This window comes from Sebastes fasciatus, chromosome 19 (assembly GCF_043250625.1).
Source record: "Sebastes fasciatus isolate fSebFas1 chromosome 19, fSebFas1.pri, whole genome shotgun sequence".
NCBI lineage: Eukaryota > Metazoa > Chordata > Actinopteri > Perciformes > Sebastidae > Sebastes > Sebastes fasciatus.
Genome location: NC_133813.1, coordinates 14,348,314 through 14,373,280, shown reverse-complemented (window position 1 = coordinate 14,373,280; position 24,967 = coordinate 14,348,314). Strand labels below are relative to the sequence as shown.

The 24,967-nt window shown below is 39.4% G+C and overlaps 2 protein-coding genes across 2 annotated transcripts; one reads left to right on the top strand and one right to left on the bottom strand.

The window, feature by feature from the left end:
• The first annotated feature begins 687 nt into the window (after window positions 1-687).
• Window positions 688-12,921, top strand: dhx29 (DEAH (Asp-Glu-Ala-His) box polypeptide 29). Its single transcript, XM_074617508.1, has 28 exons — window positions 688-1,019; window positions 2,308-2,381; window positions 3,014-3,127; window positions 3,226-3,355; window positions 3,442-3,581; window positions 3,663-3,806; window positions 4,035-4,161; window positions 4,245-4,403; window positions 4,851-5,019; window positions 5,968-6,088; window positions 6,174-6,560; window positions 6,647-6,913; window positions 7,042-7,185; window positions 7,495-7,671; window positions 8,402-8,542; window positions 8,624-8,768; window positions 8,955-9,075; window positions 9,171-9,255; window positions 9,407-9,495; window positions 9,788-9,916; window positions 10,559-10,634; window positions 10,731-10,955; window positions 11,066-11,202; window positions 11,433-11,523; window positions 11,620-11,913; window positions 11,982-12,113; window positions 12,254-12,350; window positions 12,597-12,921. The coding sequence occupies exons 1-28, from the start codon at window positions 869-871 to the stop codon at window positions 12,641-12,643; spliced, it is 4,113 nt and encodes a 1,370-aa protein (XP_074473609.1). The 5' UTR covers window positions 688-868; the 3' UTR covers window positions 12,644-12,921.
• A 488-nt stretch (window positions 12,922-13,409) lies between these two features.
• On the bottom strand, window positions 13,410-24,960 carry pstpip2 (proline-serine-threonine phosphatase interacting protein 2). Its single transcript, XM_074617509.1, has 14 exons — window positions 24,820-24,960; window positions 23,058-23,158; window positions 19,348-19,422; window positions 18,333-18,367; window positions 18,100-18,206; window positions 17,950-18,012; window positions 17,275-17,373; window positions 16,098-16,143; window positions 15,938-16,017; window positions 15,748-15,846; window positions 15,340-15,436; window positions 15,102-15,186; window positions 14,959-14,996; window positions 13,410-13,880 (listed from the first exon to the last, which is right to left on the bottom strand). Exons 1-14 carry the CDS (start codon window positions 24,850-24,852, stop codon window positions 13,825-13,827), a joined length of 1,014 nt encoding a protein of 337 aa, XP_074473610.1. The 5' UTR covers window positions 24,853-24,960; the 3' UTR covers window positions 13,410-13,824.
• Between the last annotated feature and the right edge of the window lie 7 nt (window positions 24,961-24,967).

Genomic DNA, 24,967 nt, shown 5'->3' with positions numbered 1-24,967 from the left:
AGAAGGATAGAAAGTGTATCAATGCGTCAGCACACAGCAGACAACAGAGCATCACAAGACATAACAAGTATTTCAGCAATCTGTTGTTTGCAGTTACAGAGATCTAAAATGTCAGGTCATTGTCCTATGGTGACAAAGTTGAACATGTGAGGCCCTGAGATTATCTAAAGGTACAGTGTTAAACTGCAGATATGAAAATTGCCATTACAGTGTGTAAACCAATCCTTTGGTCAATAATTGTATTGTAGTGTAGTGTAATATTATATAATAATGGCAGGAGGGGTAATATTAGTGTTCTGTGTCACTTCTGGAAAGTGGCATTGGTTTAACCAGTGAAGATCTGAACCACTTCCTGAACCAGTCACGCGGTATGGCCGGGCAGCGAGGCTTCGGACGTCATCGATGATGTAATTGGTCTAAAACGATACAAGCCTCGATACGCGCATCGTGGAAAACTTCCTGGATTACTCGACACACGCTCCGAAGCCTCCGCACAGCACGTAACATCACTATCTGTCATCACCTGATTGGTCGCACAGACGTCAAAAACACAACATTCAGTCACAGTCAGTGCATGGAGTGCCCGTGGCCCGGAGACGATTGTCCTATCATTCTGCCGAAAAAACAGCTCTCGGACGGGAACCGGCTCTTATCGTTCACTTAAAAGAGTCGGCTCAAAGAACCGACTCGTTCGTTACCGACACATCACTAAAGGTTACCCAACCCGACATGAATACGAAGAGAAACACACAGTAGCGTCTTTTTGTTCTCTTTATTCATAACCACATCATTCCAGGACTTAACCAAATGACTTGTCGTCGCATAGCCGCATAGAGGAGCCGCAGACAGGCAGTGTTTTGGTGATAAAATGGGTGGAAAGAAGAAGAAATTGGCGGCGCAGGCGGCTAACGTTGCTCTGGTGGCCCCGGCTGCTGCTGCTGCTGCTGCTGCGGCGAACGGTGTGGCGGAGAAACAGACAACCAAGCCGGCTAAACAAGCCAAAGAGAACAAGTCAAAAGGTAGTTATTACCTGTCTGGTGACACAGAACCAGAAACATCACTGTTAGAAACTGAAAAAGGTGTTTGATATGGTGATTTTGCAGGCTGTAGTTGTAGCTGTGGTGTTGGATAGGTGTCCACAGTGGTGCTTCATCATGCTTACACTGTATTTATGATATGTATTAGTGTGCATAATTCACTGCAAACCCTTTTACACAAGGGACCTCTTATAGTTTCCTCATTATGTTCTTCATTTAAGTAATTTGTCATGTAAAAATACCAAAATACCTGTCAGGTTCATGTCATATTGAAACCTTGCTGCTGTGACAGCTTGTCAGATGGGTAAACACACTCTGATAACATGTGATGGACAGTTGCCTGAACATTAGATCTTTTTCAGACTAAACAGTTAATCTCAGCCAACATGGTTTATGTGGGCCCCCTATGGGTTATACTGGGGGTACCTGGGTACCAAGTGGGTAGGGGCCCAAAATGGGCATCTTATCTGGGGCCCACTTGGGTCAACTAATGTGGATGTGGGTTCTGGGTGGGTCACTAATGGGAAATTAGTGTATGGGCTCAGAATGGGAAACGCAAATGTGGCCCAGCTGAGTCAACTAAATAGGTCCCACATGGGCTCCCCCAAGTGGGCTACCCATGTGGGTCCTAGGTGGGTCACTAATGGGAAATCAGAGATGGGTTTTGTTTATTTATGTTGCCCAGATTGGGCCCATATAACACCCAGAGTACTCCTGCATGAAACCCACAAGGGTAACTGGCATGTGGCCAACATGGAAACTGTGGACAAACCCACTTACAACCCATATTTCAGCCCATGTAGTCCCCATGTAGTACCTACATAAAACTTAAAGCTGGGACTAAAATGGGTCTTGGTTACGTTGCCCAGTTGGTGTCACATAACACCTATTGTAATCCTGCATGGAATCTATGTGGGCAATTGACATTGGGCCATTATGGAACCTGCGGACAATCCCATCTAGGGCCCATTTTTCAGCCCATTTACTACCCACATGGGCCCCACATACAGATGTTGGCTGGGAATCAACAGAATGCATATTTATTGATTTATAATAAACAGTTAATAGGTGCAGACTAATCTGCATGACGGTGTGCGTCAACACATCTCTGATCAAATCTGAAAATAAAGCTTACTGTATGTGAAAAATCATCCTGTGAAACAATTGAGTCAGTGAACATGATGATTAGAAGAACATAATATCTGGCTCAGCATTAAAAACATACACTGCTTTTCAGTGACGCATTATTTTTTTTTTTTATTTCTTCCAGCTCCAAAGACCTACAGTCTTGCCAACACTGCCCAGGTTGACACAGGTGGAGTAGCGGACAAGTCGATTCTTAAAGTAAGTTGTCGGTTCAGTAACTTAACTGTGTATTTTATCGTTATTGTTTTCTGTCTCTCTCTCTGTGCCAAGTACATGTTGCAGCTAGGGCTGTCCCGAATACCATTTTTTGGGCTTCGAAGCGTCGGTGAGAAGTATTCGAAGGTGTTCGAAGCTTCGCGGCGCAGCAGGCTGACATGTTATTCTGTCTGTCTGTCTCTGTTTCCCTCGTTTCAGTGCAGCTACCACACTACTGTACGCACACGCACTTCTACACACGACAAACAGCGATATTCATCTGAGAATAACTAATAATAATTAATGTTGAATATGATTAATGTTGTGGGATTATTCCTTATTTATTGGGCTATCTTGGGATTTATACATTGTTATTACATATATATTTATATAAATTAAAAACGAAGCATTCGAATAGTAATTTGGAGGTCGATTACTATGGCAACGGTCAAAGCTTCGAAGCATTCCGGTCAGCCCTAGTTGCAGCTGTAGCATGTTCTTACGAGCTTGTAATATACTATACATACTGAAATAGTCCATTATTTATTCAACTGCAAACCTCACCCATTTTGTCATGTGTGTGTTTCATGCTGAAAAACATTCCAAATGTTGATAATGAATGGGATTTAAAACAGGTTGCTATCCAAGCTGACCTGGAGAAGAAGATCATCAAGCTGATCAATGACTTCAGAGAGGAGAATGGGGACAAAGGGCCCATATCAGGCAGGCTGACCAACAAGAAGTTGCTGGTAAAGACAAAATCATCTCTCTTTATGGTTAATACACATATACAGATCTCTCTCCATGACCGAATGTTGTTTTCATGTCGTCTTGTTTGTGCTTGCAGGACCTGTACACAGCTCTGGAGAGGTTCAACTTTAAGCGGGAACACATTGAGGAGGCGATGAAGAGTAGTATGCTGTACGGAGGGGATCTCCACTCTGCTCTCGACTGGCTCTGCCTCAACCTTAAAGATGGTAATAGAGCGTTATCACCGTATAGCTCTTTGAGCACACGAGCCTGTTAAAACTCTGACGCTCTTAATGTATTGTCTGTATGCCAGATGAGCTGCCAGAAGGTTTCACCCAGCAGATGCAGGAGGAGAATCAGAAGAGCAGGCCCAAGTTCAAGCCTCATACTCAGCAGAAACCTGCAGCCCCGAGCCCCACAGTACCCAGCAACACCCCCAAAGAGCCCACCAAGGTTTGTGTGCCTGTTTACAAGTGTGTGTGTGTGTGTCGGCTAGAAAGATGTGACACTAAATGGAAACTTGATGTTTGCCAGGCCCCGGTGAAGGATGAAGCTGCAAGCATGAAAGATTGGATCTTAAGGTATGCAGAGCAGAGCAGTGATGAGGAGGAGGAGGAGGAGGAGGAGGAACGAGGGAAGAAGATACACAATCCTGAACTGGAGGAAAAGTTTGATCCGGTAAGTGAAATTAAAGCTGTCATGCTTTTAATTGCGATTAAATAGTTTAATGGATTGACAGCCTTTAGTACAAATCAAACATGCAAGATATACATTAACTTGTTAAGTAAGTGAGCTTTAAAATTTGCGGTAGCTTGATGTTTAACAGACATGGACGTGACAAGGGCGACAAAATGGTGCTCGGGACAGCCCTATTAGTAACTGTGTGTGTTATTTCTTGCTGTGTAGAATGACAGGTATTTGGCCCTCACTGCTCAACTGTACGATGCAAAAGACATGGCAGCTACTACCAAGACAAAAGGAGACAAGGCGGGCCAGAGGATGGCACAGGACAGGATACGCATCATACAGCAAGGTGAGTGTGCTCTAACTCAAACATGCAGAGATTAAACAGTTTCTTCCAACTTGTATAGAACAAATGTATTTTTCTGTTTCTAGAAATGAAGCCACTGGAGTCTCACCCCATGTTCAATCCAGCTATAAAGGTGGTAGACGGGCCTCAAAAGGAGAAGAAGGTACTTGCTGTCAGTGAAGACAAAGAGGATCTCAGCTTAAAGTTGTTTGAGCAAGCTGAAAAGGCCCCTCCTGCAGAGAAAGGTTTGAATCTCGCAACTAAACGCCATCACTTTAACAGAACACATCCAAAGTGTTTTTACAGGATATAGTAAATATAAAACATAACATACTGTAGATTCACATTGTAATGCTATGATTAAAGCCCAATATACTGTATAGTACCACTTATAGATGCTGTATACACATAGATCACATCCATATCACTAACTATAGCCCAACCTGGGAGATTGACACCTCAGCCATATGAGCTGGATTTTAATATATCAAACTAAATATATAATATATTAAAGATACGTCTGCACAATTTTGTCTGTGCTAAGTTTGGTTGCAAAAGGTCAAAAATAGATAAGGCTTTGGGGAAGATAAAAGTCATGATCAAATTCATCAGTGTCACAAATTCATGATGACAAACTTAAAGACTTTTTTGCTGATCATTTTGTCACATTTTCCTTTTGTTTGCGGATCCAGTTGTGAAAAAGAATGAGCCAAAGGACATTCGCAATTTTGACTACACGGCTCGCAGCTGGACAGGAAAGTCTCCCAAACAGTTCCTCATCGACTGGGTCCGAAAGAACCTGCCCAAGAGTCCAGCACCGGCTTTTCACAAGGTTGCTGCTGGTAGATACTGGAGATCCAAGTAAGTGTGTGTGTGTGTGCATGTTTCTGTGTCCTTATTTCCATATTATAAAGACTCTTATACAAAGAGATACATTCTGTTGAATGTACTGTACCTCCATAATATAATCTTCATATATTCTTAATAATATTCTTATTCATTTCTTATTTATACCATTCTGGCATTTATGTTAACAAACTTAATAGAGCCCACTTCTCAGCATTTTTTATTTACTTATTTGCACTTTTAGCAATTTACATTTTACTCCTTTATTTCTATTTACATTTCTTTATGTTTATACAAGAGCAACTGTAACGCCAACAGGGATCAATAAAATATTTCTGATTCTGATGTGTTGAGTTCAGTTGACTGCTCACACAACTGTTAATATAATGAACCTGCAGTAGTAGACTTTAGAGCTGTTTGAGAGTCTATAACCCTTTTGTTTATAGTCAGCTTTAAGGCTGTTCTACACCAAAGAAATTCTAAGTCCACAAACAAAGAATCACACAAAAGCACCACTTTAAATCTTGTGTTCACCAGAGATGTGCTCATTAGTTTCTTGGAAATAAGTCATTCAGCGTGAAAAAGCATGAAAAACAACTAACAGACTGTACAATGACCATTTCACACACCAAAAACAATTCATTCATTCACTCATTCATGTGCAATAGCAATGTATACCACTGTGCAATATCAACATTTCATATTCCTATGTGCAATAATGTGAACCCAACCACTCATTCAGTCTATTTTTTTAATCTATTTTTTTTATTGTTTAGTTACTTATTATATCTTTATTGTTTACTTGCTTATTTAGTATATCTTGTTTTGTTTTTTACTGATGTGTCTTGTCATTTGCACTATCCCCCTTTGCTGCTGTAATCCTGCAAATGTTCTCCCCTGTGGGATTGATAAAGGATTATCTTATTTTATTTTATCTTATCTCGATTACTTTGCATCCATCAGGGTTCGTGTTCAAAGGATAGACGATGTTCTTGAAGTTTGTCCAACGATCCTGACGGAAGACAGCATGCAGGCTCAACATCTGGCAGCCACACTGGCACTCTACACTCTGATTAAAGGACAGGTAATACATGGTGTAAACTCTGTAACTCATTCTAATCCTAATCCTCCTCTAATAACTACCATCCCTCTCAATCTCTCACTCTCAGTCAGTGCACCAGCTCCTTCCTCCAACCTACAGAGATGTGTGGCTGGAGTGGAGAGACAGCGAGCAGCAGCAACAGGAAGAGACCCGAACTGCTGCCAACAAACCTCGAGACCAGTTCATCTCCCGGCTTCTGACCAAACTCAAACAGCAGCAGAACCAGAACCAAGAACAAGAGTCTGGATCCCAACGCCAGCCGGGGCTGGGTGATGCTAATGATGAAGAGCCTGAAGAGTCCTGGGAGAACCTGGCTGGTCTTGATATTGGGGAGGGAGGAGAAGAAGTGGAGGACAAGAGTGAGAAAAGAGGGAGGAGGGAAGGAGCAGCACTTGAGGCTGCTAGAGAGCTCTTAATGAAGCTGAAGAAGTCCTCAATGGCCCACAAACTGAAGGTAAACACACTTAAGCATTGTACTTTAACATATAAAAGACGTTTTAATCTTAAAGCGATAAAAACACAAGTAATTCAACCTTCAAGGCAGAGCGAGAGCAGCTTCCTGTCTTCCAACACCGGCATCGTGTCCTGGAGGCTCTGCAGCGCCACCCTGTGGTGGTGGTGGCCGGTGAGACTGGCAGCGGAAAGAGTACTCAGATTCCTCAGTTCCTCCTGGAGGAGCTGTTAACAGGAGGCAAAGTGGCGAAGCCCTGCAACATCGTGGTGACCCAGCCCCGCAGGATCTCCGCCATGAGCCTGGCCTGCAGAGTCAGCCAGGAGCAGGGCTGCGAGGACGGACCGGGATCGAAGGTGAGACATTTGAATGCTTGATGGACCTTAGATATGAAACCTGTTGCCTAGCTCTTGTATAAATGATAATGTAGGCTGATAGGATGCATTGTCACCTGCTTTAATGAATATGTGAAATCGTTTTTCAGTCGTCGCTGTGTGGGTACCAGATCCGGATGGAGAATGAGTCCGGGGAGTGGACCCGCTTGCTTTACTGCACCACTGGAGTCCTGCTCAGGAAACTACAGCATGACAGACACCTCAGCTCCCTGACGCACATCATCGTAGACGAGGTACTGACATTTCCTGATCAAACACCTGTGTGATGCCATATTATAAGTGTCCTTTTCACCCTCAGGTGCATAATTTTTTGTTAAACAACATTTTTCCAGTAATTGCAGGTCATTTTTTTCAATTTTTGAATGCTTTTTTTTTTTTTTTTGACCTCTTTTTACCTCTTAAACACACACACACACACACACACACACATACTACCATAAGACTTGTACTGTCATATAATCCCGAACAAACCAAAAACCTGCATGTGAACATACAAGACAGCTGAGTTGGTAAGTCTGTTCTCCTCACCTCCATCCTCTCAGGTCCATGAGCGCAGTGTCCAGTCAGACTTCCTGTTAACCATCCTGAAAGATGTAGTTATGAGGAGATCAGACCTGAAGCTGATACTTATGAGCGCCACAGTGGACTGCAACAAGTTCTCCAACTATTTCAACCGCTGCCCAGTGATCAGCATTCCCGGCAGGACGTTCCCAGTGGAGGTAAGAGGAGCTTTAGTTTTTTTGTTTACTTGTAGAATCTAATTTAACTATCCCTTTGTCTATTTTATTTTAATCATGCTTTTTTATTGTTTCCTTAAGAAAAAAAGATTACTACAACCCAAACCACAACAAATAAAATAATATGTATATATATACAATGTAAATTGTAAATTGAAAAACAAAGGAGAGAAAAAAAGGTAATAATAAGAAGAATAAAATAAGAAAAATATAAATAAATATAAAATAAAAAATTATAATAATTTACACTTTTAAATGTATGAATAAAAATAAATAAATACAATAATTGTAATGCTAATAATAATAAATAAATAAAAATAAATAGATGATTAAAATAAATTCAAACACACAAGATTCCCAGCACCTACGTACATACTGTGTGTTTAAGGCACATTTACAAAAGAGTAAATAAAACCGAATATAAAAATAATTAAATATGAATATAATTAAATTAAATATGAAAATAAAATTAAATAAATACATTTTACAACAAAACTGTTCAGGAGACAATATTTGCGATTTACTCCCAGCCCTTTAACCCAAGCATATACCACCTGTCAGAACCATAGGATTGTGGCTATTTTCCCTTTGTATACATTGAAGGATAAGCTGTTTTTGCATTAATTCTCATCACAGATGTTTTTCCGTGACATTTCAAGGACATGGCAGGGGAAGCGGGATATTTTCAAGCTTCCTGTGGTTTTGTCTCTAGGTGTCCCACTTGGAAGACATCGTGGAAGAGACGGGATACGTCCTGGAAAAGGACTCGGAGTACAGCCAGAAAATTCTTGAAGACGAGGAGGAAGTTAGCATCTCTGTCACACTGAAAGGTGGCAAGACATCACAGCACCAGGTAACGTTGTGCTCTCTGCAGCAGTAACACAGTAGAAATGGTAGTGGTGTGTGATATCTAACCTGCTTCTGTCTGTTCCAGGAGGTGATACTGAGGGACCCGTCTTCCGGCTGGGACCTGGGTCCAGATCTTGACCACTTCAGCAGCAGGACTCGGCAGGTGCTGCAGTACATGAACCCTAATAAGATCAACATGGACTTACTGGTCGACCTCATCGACTACTTAGGTACAACACATCATCCTGCTTGTTTCAGGCAGCACTAGGGGTGGAAGAAAACATCGATACACATGAGTATCGTGATATTATGTTGTACGATATATCACATATGTTCCTAAAATTAGATTTGAAAAAATGGCAATACATCGCCTTGCTTACAGTACATAAATCTCTGTATTATTTGTGCTCTGCCAGACAAATCCCCACAGTTTGCGGAGCTGGATGGAGCCGTTCTCGTGTTCCTCCCGGGTCTGGCTCACATCCAGCAGCTCTTCGACGTGCTCTCCTCAGACAAGAGGTTCAGGGGCAAAAACAGGTGACATACTAATACTAATCCAGTATACACTTAGTCCTGCACCAAACACAAACTCATTGGCCTCACTGTTGACCTGTTATGACTGTCTCTTTCAGGTACAAGATTGTCGCTCTCCACTCGACTCTCTCGTCAAAGGACCAGGCTGCTGCCTTCACAGTGCCACCCTGTGGAGTTAGAAAGGTACTTCTGAATGTGGTCTAATGAAGCATTGAGAAATAAGAAAATAGAACAATAGAGGTGATGTAATATGATTCAAGAAAGTCCTTTTGTTATAGAGCTGTATTTCTGTTAAAACCATCTTGCAGTAATTCTGTTGCTTGTTTTCTTTTAGATTGTCTTGTCGACTAACATCGCTGAGACAGGTGTGACTATTCCTGACGTTGTGTTTGTCATCGACACTGGAAAGACCAAGGAAAATAAGTAAGGGCTCATGAACAATACCAGCAAAGAAAGTTGCATATTATTGTATTGTTATTATATTATTTTCTATATGGAAAACTCAGAGGAAGACCTTAGGACACATTATCTGAGAACAATTAATATCTGAGCCAGATTTCGTGGCAATTCATCCAGTAGTTGTTGAGATATTTCAGTCTGGACCAACGTGGTGGACAGACCGACATTTCCATCCCTAGCACCATACTACTAGCACGGCTAATCGTCAGAGTAATGACATGAGTGAACTTTAACTCCATTCTGCTGTGTTATTCAGGTACCATGAGAGCAGCCAGATGAGTTCCCTGGTGGAAACATTTGTTTCCAAAGCCAGCGCCCTCCAGAGGCAGGGGAGAGCGGGACGTGTCCGAAGCGGCTTCTGCTTCAGGCTCTACCCGAAATTCAGGTATGGAGGTCAATAATTCCTTATTATGCAGAGATGAGAATGGGAACACAAAGCAGGAAAACAAATGATTTGCCATTAGATATAAAGAATATGTTAATTAAAAAAGACAATATGTCATATTCCTGTTTTAGGCCGGGTGCTGATCAGGGTTATTATAGTAAACTAAAATGAAAATAAGCAGTGAAAAATATTTTTAGTAAACTGAAACTAAATAAAGAAGAAGAAAAACTTAACTGAAACATTATTACCTGGGTAAAAAACTAATACAATTTAAATGACTGTAAATTAATTTCAGTTTTAGTGTATTAACTAGAGTATATCACTACCGAAAAAAGGAGACGGTATGAATTTCTATCAATTGAATCACAGAAATTGAACAAACTTGACATTCCAGGAGATGGCGCTATGCTGCAAATTTGTATTTATATGTAGCTACATGAGACATTATACCTGGCTCTAACAAAAACTACTGTCAAACTAAATGTATAAAAACTAAAACATTCAGAAAAATTTAAACTAAACTAAAACTAGCAAACGAACTCTGAACTCTAACTAAAACTAAAATGAAATAAAAGCTAACTGAAAATTCATATATACTATGGTGCTGATCAGTTCTGCCTTTGTTTGACCCCCTGACCTCAGGTTTGACTCCTTCATGGATTACTCCATTCCAGAGATACTACGGGTCCCGCTGGAAGAGCTCTGCCTTCATATTATGGTATATAATCCATACTCAGTCGTACAGAAATAAAAAATTCACACAAAGCCAAATGTGGAAATATTATTGAAGCTTCTTCCACTCCCCCTCTGGTAGAAATGTCAATACGGCTCCCCGGAGGACTTTCTGAGCCGGGCCCTGGACGCTCCTCAGCCCCAGTCGGTCAGCAACGCCGTCAACCTGCTGAGGAAGATCGGTGCGTGTCACCCCGACAATCATGTCCTCACCCCTCTGGGACACCACCTGGCGAGTCTGCCCGTCAACGTCAAGATCGGCAAGATGCTCATCTATGGAGCCATCCTCGGCTGCCTGGATCCCATAGTACGATTACAACTATGATTCTTTGTAGCTGTGTGAGGATTATACCTCAGAATCTTATTTTACTAACTGTATTATGTCATTATTATATATTAATAAGAGATTTGTTTCAGGCAACCATCGCGGCAGCAATCTCAGAGAAGTCTCCCTTCTCCACGCCGATGAACAGGAAGGAGGAAGCCAACCTGGCCAAAGCCGCGCTGGCATTGGCCAACTCTGATCACCTGACGATATACAATGCATATCTGGGGTATGGACTTTTAAAGGCTTGACGTCAAACACAAACTGTGTTTTCTCATTAAGGAGCCTCTCAGATTGATCACACACAAATATTGATTTCACGTCACTGAGATGTTTTTAATGAGAATCAAAGCCATGCAAACTGAGCCAAAACAAATGTTTTGATATTAGAAGTTATAAATCTTGACATCTCAATATCTCCCTCTGCTCTCTTCTCTCTGTTACCTGTCACACTGTTAGGTGGAAGAACTCACAGACTGAAGGACAAAGAGCAGAAATGTCCTACTGTAGAAAATACTTCCTTAATCGCACCGCTCTCATTACAATAGAGGTAACACACGCACACACGCACATGCATTACATTGAGATTATCTCTCTCTTCCACCTCCTGTCTGATCCCATGTGTTTGACTCCATCTTCTATCCAGGGTGTGAAACACGAGCTGATGAGGATGATGGAGCAGGCGGGTTTCTGGTCCTCTCGCTCCAAGCTGCAGGCGGCGGCGGCCGCGGCGCTGTCCAAGCAGCAGATCTCCGTCCTGAACGCCGTGCTGACGGCGGGGCTCTACGACAGCGTGGCCCGGGTCTTGTGCACCCCCTCTGTGGATGTGCTCGAGCGAGTGGTCTGCACGGTGGAGACGCCCCAGGGCAAGTCTCAGGTCCACCCCTCGTCTGTTAACCGCAACCTGCAGACACACGGCTGGCTGCTGTACCAGGAGAAGGTATGTATGGGTGAAGAGTGTCTGCTTATCTCTAAATCACACTGGTGCTAATAAATGTTTATCCACAGGTGAAATACACTAAGATCTACCTACGAGACACCACCCTGATACCTCCTTTCCCCATGCTGCTGTTTGGAGGTGACATCGATATCCAGCACAGAGAAAGGCTCATCACACTCGACGGCTGGATCCACTTCCAGGTCAGAGGTCACCGGGGTTGCTCACCGTGCCCCTTCCCTTTCCTCTTCTATCCCCTCCTGTAGCAGCAGCACTTGTGTCCTTGCAACGAAATGGATCTTCCAGGTTTACTTAATTCAGTCCATGTTGTTCGTCCTTAAAGGCTCCCGTACGGATCGGTGTGATCTTCAAACACCTGAGGAAGCTGATGGACTCTCTGCTTGAAAAGAAGCTGGAGAACCCGAGAATGAATCTTGAAGGTAAACGAAAAACATCACAGTATGACGAATGAACACGTTTGTTCAATGTGTCCATGGCTGTACTCTGTCAGATCAAATGATGATGAAATACACTATAATACTTAAGTATTATAATGTATTTGCATTTCTATACACATGCATATTAATATTATGGGGCTATACTGTTTTAAAGCAAATCTCTCTGCAGATAGAAATAAGAGAGAAAGATGCTGATAGATCCGATCTGATCCTGTCTGTGTGCTTTAGGTGAGAGGACCATCCAGTTGATTCTGGATCTGATCAAATCAGAGTGATATCGGACCACCAAAGGATCTGATTGCCCCTGAAGAACCGGCATACCAGAACTTTTTCTTACACCATCGACAGAACAAGTATTCAGGACGAACGCCTGCAGACAGATGTGGTAGGAGTCCTTAAGATGAACTGATGGTTACCGGGAACTCTTACTCACATTGAGGAGGACTGTGTCATATGAAAAGCAAAAACTACATGCTGAAATTTGAGAGAAAAAAAAATGAAAATTATGTTGCCAAATGTGATGGAAATAAAGCTGCACATGTTTTTATTTGAACCTTTCATTGTGTGATGGTTGAAAGTCAAAATAAAGTACTGCTTTAGATATTATATGAATAAAAAATAGCAGGTTGAATGCAGGCACCAAACTAGACTAAAGTCCCGTTTCCACCAGGAACTATCCCCCGGAACTAAGAACCTTTTGAGGAACTCTCTGGGCTTTTTACCCCCCATAAGGGGCCTGGTAGTACTTTCTGAAAGTACCGGAAGCTTCAGATTGAATGGTGCAGGTTTGAAGGGATGACCGTCACTGATAGGTGAAACACACACACACACACACAGCGCCGCTGTTTCTGCTGCTTCAACTTGTGTACCGCTCCATTCATTCATTCGCTTCATAATATTGATTTAGAACCATTTGAGGACGAGGGGAGAACATTTCTCTTCGTTTGATAACATTGAAAGTACAGTTAGGCATTGCTGTCGGCCTCCCGACTCATTTAAAAAAAAGACAGAGATAAAAAAAGAGACAGAGATCGTGCTTAGTTTAGTTTAGCATAAGACTGGACCTATGTGCAAAGTTTGGTTTATTTTCATGCATGGGAAAGCAGATTTCCTAGGAAGATGAATAACAATAATAATATTGACAAAAACAAGCATAGCTTCCCGGCCCCTAATAACATTGAACACTAAAACGTTTTGATGCACTTGATGCACAATCTGTCTGGATGGTTTGTGGAAGACAGTCTGAAGATGCAGCGGAGCAAGTTTGAGCAAAAGAATGTGGGAGGAGATAGGTTTAATAAGTTTTACAGTTTTTGAGAAAAACGGAGTGATGGATTTCATAATTCCATCTTGAAGCATCTGAACATTTCTGCGCAAAGGAGGAAGTGATGTAGCCGTCATGTCCAGTTACAAAGCTCCAGCACTGCACAGGATCTACAATAACTTCTCCAGCTTGTTAGTATTGGATAACACTGTAGCCGGGGTCGTGCACTGTTGAGTAGAGTGTATCATCTGCAATCAAAGCAAAGATTGAAACAATGAGGTGGTTAAGTATGAAAAGCAGAAGTGAATCAGCATTGTTAAAATGTTATAATTATGCAAATGAGGCATCATCTAATGTGAACTTTTGGTGAATTTAGGAGAAATGTACAGATGCAAAAAGAAAAAATTTAGTAAAACAAACACCTAAATGTGTATTTTGGATGTTTACTATGCAGGACGAAACCTGCCAAAATAAATAAATAAATGACTTGATAAATAAATAAATAAATGTGTCAGTAAATATAGTAAAAATAATATTAATAATAAATGTAGCCATTAATTAATTGATAAAATGTGATGAATTGATATTTCTGTTTTAATTTGCATCTTTATTTATTTAAATTTGTATTAATTCCCTTATTTATTTACTCTTCTGTTTAAATTTCCCTTTTAGTCATTCATTCATTCATTCATTTTTATTCATTTTTAAATGTATTTATTTATATATTTTTTGCATTTATTCTTTATTTATTCATACTATACATTCATCTATTGATTCTTTATACATTACTTTTGCTACATTTAATGACATTTATTTATTGAGTAATTTTTTTATTTATTTATTCATTCATTAATTTTTATCCATTTTTTAATTTATTTATTTATTTATTTTTGCATTTATTATTTATTTATTCATATTATACATTTATTTATTTATTATTTATATATTACTTTTGCTACATTTAATGACATATTTATTTATCGAGTCATTTTTTTATTTATTTATTCATTCATTAATTTTTATCCATTTTTTATTTATTGATTTATTGATTTTTGCATTTATTATTGATTTTTTCATATTATACATTTATTTATTTATTATTTATATATTCATTTTGCTACATCTAATGACATTTATTTATCAAGTCATTTATTTATTCATTTATTTTTTATTTTTAGCAGGTTCCGTCCTCCATAGTTTTCTCTCCACTAGTCTAAAAGAAGACATGTTATGGAAGCAAAATAGCCCAAACTCTCAAAATTGACCAGTGCACAAAAAAACCCAATGTTTTTGCCTGTGATGTCTCCCATTAAAAGAAAAACACACCTCTGCTGTTGGTTGTTGGATCAGGTAATGGCCCCCTCCTGCAAATTCACAAAACACGGTAAACAGTGAGTCAGTAAGTGTGATTAAAATATGGTTGAAGAAGTGGTTGAAATACTAAATGGTAGGATGGGTGGATTGTTTACCTGCTGACTGGTGGAGGCAGTCGAGAGGGTGGAGCTCCAGCTGGAGGCCTCTGACCACTGTAGAAGTTCTCATACACAACTGGAGCTGTTAATAAAGTCAGTATTGTTCACACACTGGCAACTGATCAAACAGTGCATGTTAGTGTGTTGTCTGATAACTAACTAACTCTCTCTGTATGTGTATTCAGCACTCCAGCACGGGTTAATTGTTAACAACACAGTATTCCTGATATCATACCTGGTGGTTTGTCGCCGGTCTGTCTGAGGTTTATAAGGTGTTCAATATCCTCCTGGACATCACACTGCTCCAGTGACTTCCTAACTTCCTCATACAGCTATGTACACACATACACACACACACACACAGAAATACAGAGTGACAGTAAAACAAGGTTAGAGTGCATTTAAGACAGATGATTTTAAATCTGCATGAATTTGGCCACTAGGGGCAGCAGAACAAGCTGTAAATACAACACTGACATAAGTAGTAGTTTTGTGTATTTCATGCAGATACACCACTTGATGATTAAAGGGGAAGTTCAATTAGAATAAAGTCCTTTTTTGGTGGATATATGTGGCTCGCGGTCCCTAATTCTGGTTACCTCATGTCCAATTGGGTCACCTAAACAGTAACTGTGGGCCTTACCTCATCAGTGGTCACACACTGCTGGGATAGCTGGTTGAGGTGAGTCCAGATTGTGTTTCTCAGAAAGTTAATGCGCTCCATTGCCTGTTTCTCAAACATCTGTGAAGGAAAACATAACAGAAGCATTTAGCTCATTTATATGATGTGTGTGTTAAATTCAAACGTTTGGAATCTAACCAAACAGTCTCACCTCACAGGCGTTGACATGTTCCTTCTGCCATTCATCTCTAACCTTGCCCACCGTGGTCACACTCTGATGGTATAACCTGTCTGCCAATCGAACAAATACATCAGTATAAACAGGATAAAGACCCAAACACACTGGAGCAGGGTATTTTTTGTAAACTTACCTGCTTCTTCTGCATTCTGTTTTGCTTGCTGTGCTTTTGAGTAGAGCTGAAAGATGATGAAGAAAGAACACAAGTACTAAGTCTTCAACAGTTGGTGTAAGGTCCTGTTCAGACCTCACCATGCATGCCAGGTCTTAACGGGGCCAAAGGCTGACACATAACAAATAACAAATCCAGAAATGACTGCACATAAGGTCACATGAGCCTTGTCAATGTTGTGCCACTCAGACACAAGATCTACCACACAGCAGATAGAGGAAGTCTGAGGCACAGAGACAAACGCATGAATTGTTCAATCACTGTTTTTATAAAAGTATCTGCAACCTAAGATCTTATTAATTTCTTCTGGCAGTGTGTGAACAGCACTACTGATGTGTATATAAGCTTTCCATTGCTGCTATGTTCTTTTATATGGGTTTTATATCCTCTTTAGGAATACAACTTTAATTATTTTTGATAATCTTTACATTATTTAGGTTGTATCTGAAAGTCCATATTAACATGCTATTTAGTAGCCAACGATAAAATAGTGAGATTTTTTTAGTATGTCCAAAACCTTAGTATGAAAGCAATAGTGCTACAATTGTATTTCAATTATTACAGTATGCAATGCTGGAAACTACGCCGGCATGAATATCCCACAATGCAATGTCGTAGTAATGACAACGTTCATAACAGACGTTGACTGGCGGCTCTGCAACGTCAATAACGGTACGGGTGGTATGGTAAACGTCTCCAACCTGCAAGGAGGCTCTCAAGTGACGATGCAGTATCTAGAAGGGAACCCGCGATTTGGGGAAACTCTCGCGAGATGGTTACGGTCAGGCATTGATCTCCAGTAGTTAAGGTTAGGATAGGTCGTCGGCCTGCGAGTCCTGTGAGAGTTTTTGCAGATCTCAGATCAGATTTTGCAAAACAGTATGATGAATGATAATAGTACACATATTGGGTATGTAGTGCATAGAGCCCAACGTGATGTCTTTAAAGTGCTTGTTTTCAACTAACAATGATATACAACAAAGAAAAGTAGCAAATCCACACACCTGAGAAGCTGGAGCCAGTTAATGTTTGTAATTCTTTTACATGAATATGGACGGAAATAGTCTCAAGACACAACCTTCATGTAAATTCAAAGGTTATATTTGATCCTTTGTCTTAATACATGAATCTTTCTTACCTTCTCTATGTGCTTGGTGTTGTTGGTGTTGGTGTTTCGATTCACGTTCTGATCTGCTTCTTCTTTTTCTCGGCACTTCTGCTCGTATGTCTTCTTTGACTGGGGGGGGTGGCAGCACCACAGTTAGTATTATAGTAACGCAATGTAAACTGTTTATCACCACAGATGATGTAAAAGGTAGAAACATGTTGTACAGAAATGCAGCAGCACTGACAGAGCTGGACTGGAAGTTTGTCAGTGGATTCATTGTGTTCTGCAGCTCTGGGCTAATGTTTCTTTTCATTTCAAATGCATGACAAGTACTTCTTCTTTCGGCGAAGATTTTGATGGTATCAAATGACCAACGGTGGTTCACTTCCCAGACTGGTCAACACAGCTTCCCCCACCAAAGAGGAAGGAACAGAGACGGGATAAGACCGACATTTTCAGTTTTCACAACAAAACTGAAACTCCTGATATGAATCATGAAGTGACTAAAATAAGCTTGGAACTATCACTTTTACACTTTTTAAGTTAGAGTGTTTTGGCTGTGTATTATCAACACAGCCAAACTCAGCTTATCAGTAACACATTATAAGGAAAAGAAACAAAAGTTCCTGAGGGAAAGTCTGACAGTGCCCTTGAAGTAATTTATTCCATTATGAGCCTGTAAATAATTAACTAATTTTTACTTACATCCATTGTCTTCTTGAACTGCGACGACTTCTGTTTATGGAGAGCATCCATCTGTTGCTCCATCTGAAACGACAAGGTCGTATCTGGTCAACAACTTGCGAAAATGCCGCGGTCACCTCGGTGCATCACAGTGCTGAAGAAACCGCTGACCTTTTTCCTCGCTTCTTTTTGCTTTTCTCTGAATTCTTCCAGTTTCTTGGCCTCCTCCCTCATGCTCTGTGCCAGTTGTAAGTGTGATAAACTCACATGTTCGGTCTCTGCAAGCGTAAAAAAACATGGTTTACATTCTGAGCTACACAAAAAAAGAAAACCGAAACAAACAGTAAATAATGGCGGCTGAAAGGAGGTGTTGTTGTTGAGACTCAAAAGTGTTAAGCACTTACGTAACTTGAACATGTCCAGGGATCTTTTTAATGTGCTTAAAAAGCAAAAGAAAAGAAGATTAATGGTAAATGGACTTGCATTTATATAACGCCTTTCTAGTCTTCCGACCAATCAAAGCGCTTTACACTACATGTCAGCATTCACTCATTCACACACACATTCATACACTGATGGCAGAGGCTGCCATGCAAGGTGCCAACCTGCCCATTAGGATGTTCTCTAAATATTCATTCCCACACCGATGGCTCAACCTTCAGGAGCAGTTTGGGGTTCAGTGTCTCGCCCAACTGGAGGAGTTGTTTCACCACCTTTGTAAGCAGGGTTTCTGCAGGGTTCACCCAGTTAAATTAAATACCTGTCTGATTGTCATACTGACCAAAGTATGGAGAAAACCCAGCAGGGTTGATGAGGCCTACAATTAGCCATTATTGTATCACTTTTTTGCAGTGCGATTTATAGATTAACCAAGACTTTAAAATACCTTCAAATACCATTGACTTTTCAAGACCTCCAGAAACTTTAATCAAGAATCCCCACAGTGCCTTTTGGTTAGAAACACTGAATGTTAACATAACTTTTGTTTGTTTACAAAAAAACACACCTTTAATAGAAAGGATTATTAATAAACCACTATGGTTTTATTACATAACTAATGTTCCCTTTTTCCCCCTCCCCCATTAGTCCTCCTTCCTCTTCAGAAACAGAAACAAAGTCACACTGATCGTGTGACCGACCGCTGAAAGAATGGGAACTAGACCTGCTGATGCAGAAACACAGACGCACATTTGACCAACTAAAACATTATTAAGAAAATTGCAGCAACATAATGCAACCCTCATTTCCACTTTAAACTATGAACCACAGAGTTAAAATGATCCCACGCTCTCTTTCTGCATCCAAACTAATAACGTCAGCTCCGCAGAGACAGACGCATTCATTTCACTCTCTGAGGCTCGCTGTAAATAGATGTGGTCAAACACATAATAACAGCATCTCAACACGGAGGTTACTTACTTCATCTCATTGTGTCCACACACCTTCTTGGACAAACCAAGGAGATCTTTGGCGTACTTCTCTTCAACCGACGCCCTGAAAGAAAAAAACTGCAACTTAATTCACATCAGTGATGCTTTATGACTAGTTTACATACACAGCTTGGTCATCACTATCAACCGGTGGACATTTTTAGAAACAGACGCCATAAATTCACGACAAATATGAGTTTATGACAGGCCTAAATTTATATTGACATAGATGAATTACATGGAATTACAGTACAGATTAACCTTACTGCCTGGTAAAATGTGAGTTACAATCAAAAGCATTCATACATGTATGGAAAAAGACAGGGCAACAAGGAAACCAGGATGTGAATTCCCTATCATTTTATTGAGATTGGATCATCAGGAACTCCACAGAAACTCATAACAATTTACAGAGTACACAACAAGGGCTTTCTGTGTAACTGCACCTGTGTTTGCATACTATTTGGAGCAAATGTACACATGCATTTCTGCACAAGTGACTCCATTTATGAATATACTCGTATTGTGATAGGACACACAGCACACATGTAGCAGCAGCCACTGATCCAAAGCTTCTGTAAATTTGATCATTTTTTAGGTCAAATTTGTTTTATCGCCACTCATTTCTTTAATGCAATAATGCAACTTGCAATTTTTAGGCTGTAGCGGTCTCAGCTTTAAAGCTAGAGTGAAGATACTGGCATCATAAGAAACTAGAAAACATAATAGGAAACATAATAGGAAAAACTAGCATGGCCATTTTCAAAGGTGTCCCTTGACCTCTGACCTCCAGATATGTGACTGAAAATGGGTTCTACAGGTACCTACGAGTCTCCCCTTTACAGACATGCCCACTTTATGATAATCACATGCAGTTTTGGGCAAGTCATAGTCAAGTCAGCACACTGACACACTGACAGCTGTTGTTGCCTGTTGGGCTGCAGTTTGCCATGTTATGATTTGAGCATATTTTTATGCTAAATGCAGTACCTGTGAGGGTTTCTTGACAATATTTGTCATTGTTTTGTGTTGTTAATTGATTTCCAATAATAAATATATACATACATTTGCATAAAGTGATCAGCTTTGCCCACTCCCATGTTGATAAGAGTGTAAAATACTTGACAAATCTCCCTTTAAGGTACATTTTGAACAGAAAGCCCTACTTACTTTATATCACACCACATACTATTTCTAGCATTTGTTCATACTGTTTTGTGTGTGAGTGTGTGAATGTGGCTTTGAGAGAAGTGTGTTGCACTATTTTGGAAACTGTTGTGGTTTTAAAAGAAATTTTCATTCTTACATGAGGAAACTTTCAGTTACGTTATTATGTAATATCCTCATTTGCTGTGTCCTGAGCTGTGTGTTTTATTATACCTGTACTGCAATCAATAAGCAAATTAAGTTAATGGCACTAGCTGCCAACTGGTGTGTGTGTGTGTGTGTGTGTGCGTGGGTGGATATCAGTGTGTGTGTGTGTGTGTGTGTGCGATTACTTATCACATGAGGAAGGAGGAAATCTAAATTCAAATGTCAAACTTTGTATGACTCCATTATATATATCTATATATGCAGATGATGTTACACAACACATTAGTTGTTATAAAGGCATCAAGCTACAGTACAGTACTGTAAGTTAGAAACACCTTTTCTGTTCATCCTCTAAAAAGAATGAATTCCCACTGGTCTACCACAACGCAACAGTGTGCAGGAATAAATGCTGGTACTTTAACAGTAGGAAAACGTTTCCACATCAGAATATTACTGTACCATTCATATTCAAGTGTGGCTGTTCATGTCAAATGCAATCAACTGTAAGCAATAATCATTTTGTTGTGTAAAAAGTTGTGCATTTAACCAGATTTTAAATGGATAGTTCTTTGGGCTGGCCTAAACACAAATGTTAAGAAATTTTCAAAATCGGTCAAACCGTTTGGCTGAAAAGTGAGTTTTTATTATCATAATATATCTCGTCTTTGGGCACACGATGGGACTAATGGTTTTGCAATAGACTATGATGATGAAAATGTCTCTCAGAAACTACAAGGAGCACAATCAAGTATTGGGTATCTATGAACTCATAACAAGTTGAATATCAAAGATATGTACACATATACAGTGTAACGAAAAAAATCCTGACATTGACTATTAGTAAAAGTGTGAATTTTCATGTGATCTAAAAATGTCAAAGTTGTACCGTTAGATACTTGCCCAAAGTATGTCTATACCAAATTTCAAAACTTTTGACCAATCAGAACAAAAGTTGTGGCATAATTGCAGGTTTATATACAGCAGCTTTTTATACCACAACATTGTAAGCTATTGCAAGCAAATTATGTGTCACTAATACTAGTAATTGTTTCCTTGAATTGGCAGAAGGCTGCACCACTGAATCCATTTCTGTAATACATTTCATAACTGTTCTGTAATGAGAAAATCAAGAGCTTGTGCATGCCTTTCTTCATACTGTCAGTGGAACTCATGTTGCTCCTTCTCTCAGGTTTTACTTTATTGTCACTAAAGTTTATGCTTTACGGTGCGTCTGATTGTGAACTCCTGAGCAACGTCAGCCTCGCAAACAGACATTTAATCCTATTTCACTTCGGTCTTTGCTCCGAGTTCAACTACATGCTTTATAACTTGATAACTTACTCCGCTCCTCCTCTCACTAATAAACCTGAGAATTTCCTACAATAATGACTCTACAGTTTGTGTTCCTCCTCTCTGTCTCAGCTTTCATTTCCAACTCACTCTCCTCATCTGACTCAAACCTTTCACTTTAACAATTAACTGTATTTGCTATAAAATTTTGTATTCACTGCTACACAAATACAGTTTATTGAACCACCAAGAGAACCATGGTGGAACCAAGATGGTTTTGTTACACTGTTCTTGTCTCTGCAGCCTTAACCTATATTGGCCCTAATACTGTAATTACATGATAACAACTAGTACAGCTGACAGTAATTTAGAGCTAGCGTACAACCTTGCTGAACTGGGCTGGAGCAGAACTAACAAATAAATATTATATATTATAACCACCCGCATCATGTATATAACGTAATCTAATACTTAGCCAGTCTATTTTTATTCCTTTGCACTAGGAGTGTCACGATATACCGGTATTGACGATAACCGACAACATAAAAATGAAATATTGATATCATGTTAAAAACACACACATGATAATATTGTGTAAATAATCCAGCTCCTCTTAAGTCATTTTATATGTACATCTCCCTATTTATGATTTTAATTAATTTGCCAAAAAACAAGAGACAAAACAATAAACAAAGTTAAAGATTAATTTGACCGATTTTTAAAAATTATTTTCTATAGATGTCACAATAATATCATGAATTCTTTTGGCCATGATAATCATGTAGTGAAAATCTGATATTGTGACAGCCCTAACCTACACAACACTTGACTTGTACTGTTGGTCATTTATATATATTTATATATACATCTATTTTTCACCTACTTGTAACGTACATAATAGTTTATTTTTACCTATCTTTTGTCAGCCCTATTGCCTGTTTTTAGCCATATGTCTGTTTCTATCTTCCTGTACATTGTTCTCTGTGTGTGTACTTTGAGAGCAACTTAAAACCAGAGTCAGATTCTTTTTTGCATGTGTTCACATACTTGGCCAATATGGCTGGTTCTTGTTGTGATTCTGACGTAGATCATTACCTGGCCTTTAGGAAGTCCTCCACCTCCTTGCATGTCCTCCTGCCATCATTGAGATACTGGATGATAGCATCGTAGCCAGCAGTGCTGGTCAGGTCAAGGTTCTGTCAATAACAACAATGGACAATATTTCATTCAGGTCATCCTCTTCGGTTTTAGAAATTGTAGTACAGTTGAGGGTATTAGTTTAGATTATATGTCCAGTTTATACATAGATATTACATTGTATGAATTAGGGCTGCCAAAGTTAACGCTTTAACGCAAATTCGTTTTAACACATAAGTCTCTTAACAAATCTCCCTTTAAGGTACATTTTGAACAGATAAAGAATGTGCGATTAATCTTGATTAAACATTTTAATTGATTGACAGCCCTTGTATGAATATTATTACTTCAAAGCAGATACCTAACAGACCTTAGGGATCTAGTTTTCTACCATACCACCACCTCTACTACCACTCTGTGAGACAGACAGACTCCGTCTAATCTCTGTCTAAACTCTCACAATGAAGTTCCCAAGACAACGCAGACATAAATAAACAGGTTAACATTAAGGTCTTTGACACAGTAAATTGATGTTTTTGAATTGTACTTCTCCATGATTTAGATAAGCTGAGGGTAACAGCCTATAATCATCCTCTTCGCAATGTCGATGTCAAAATCAGCAGCTTATTGACTGTCTTTCTCGATAAAACATATGAAGCCATGTAACTGTAATTCAATTATAAAAGAGCCTATAGGGAAATGTATGTTTCATAAAGCCAGTGGTGGAATGTACCTTATTTGAGGTTTACTTTTACTACTACTTTCCATTCTATGTTACTTAATACTTCTACTCCACTACATTTCAGGGGGAATATTGTGCATATAATTCACTACATTTATCTGACAGATATAGTTGCTTTTTTTAACATTATTATGAAAATATATGGTCCAAAGTCAGACATCCTGGACTTTAGAGTCATAAACATTAGAGAGATGAAGAAAAAGAAACAAAGAGAGAGAGAGAGAGAGAGAGAAATAGACAGCATTTTAAAATGATATAGTAGACAGGTCACCAAATAATTGGTTATATTGATGTAGAGTAGACAAACTTTTCTTATTTACATGTTTGTAGATAAGAGACTGCATTAAAATGATAAAAATCTATTAAAAAACTTTTAAACAAGTGGATTATTTGGCAAATTTAGATTTGTGTGTATGAAATTTTCTAAGCAGGATCATGAGATAAATCATTAAAATTCAACATCTATAGTCACTAGATACTTTGCAGATTAAGATTTTACATCCACAACACATTTATATAAAATATGATGCATTGCTATAGATTAAACTCCTCAACAGTATAGATTCAAACTAGCTCCACCTCAGCAAACTACAACAATAAAATGCAACTTACACATTAATTCAGCAATAAAATAATCCAATAATGTAATATATAATAACACTATAGGGGGCATTTTCCTGCTTTAAAGCCTACTTTTGATACTCTAAGTATATTTTGCTTGCATGTATTTTTGCTTAACTGAGTATTTCTACAATGTAGTATTAATACTTTTACTTGAGTAAAGTATGTGAATTCTTCTTCCACAACTGCATAAATCACCTACCAAGAGCTGGGAAGAGGAACATATTTGATTAGGTCAAAAATACACAGATAACTTAGCAAAACACATCCTCTTCATGATTGAATTTACAAGATTTTATATATTATTAAAAAATAATAATGTATAAATAAAGTCAAACCTCAGCTCTAGAAACTCACCCAGAAGGAATCCTTGAAATGGAGGTTTTTCATAGCTGTTAGATGAGCAGGAGCAACAGGAGAGGACCTCCAGGTCTGTTAGCAGACTGACTGAGAGTCTCTGAGGCTGTTTGGTTGTTAAAGCAACAGAGTGGGCTGGGCAACCTGT

Excerpts from the sequence above, each read along its gene's own strand:
- dhx29 (XM_074617508.1), top strand. The coding sequence starts at position 869 with ATGGGTGGAAAGAAGAAGAAATTGGCGGCGCAGGCGGCTAACGTTGCT. Across the intron at positions 3,582-3,662 it reads CCCCCAAAGAGCCCACCAAG|GCCCCGGTGAAGGATGAAGC; the intron begins GTTTGTGTGCCT and ends GATGTTTGCCAG. Across the intron at positions 3,807-4,034 it reads TGGAGGAAAAGTTTGATCCG|AATGACAGGTATTTGGCCCT; the intron begins GTAAGTGAAATT and ends CTTGCTGTGTAG.
- pstpip2 (XM_074617509.1), bottom strand. The coding sequence starts at position 24,852 with ATGAAAAACCTCCATTTCAAGGATTCCTTCTGG. Across the intron at positions 23,159-24,819 it reads ATTTCAAGGATTCCTTCTGG|AACCTTGACCTGACCAGCAC; the intron begins GTGAGTTTCTAG and ends TGTTATTGACAG. Across the intron at positions 18,013-18,099 it reads AAAAAGAAGCGAGGAAAAAG|ATGGAGCAACAGATGGATGC; the intron begins GTCAGCGGTTTC and ends TTGTCGTTTCAG.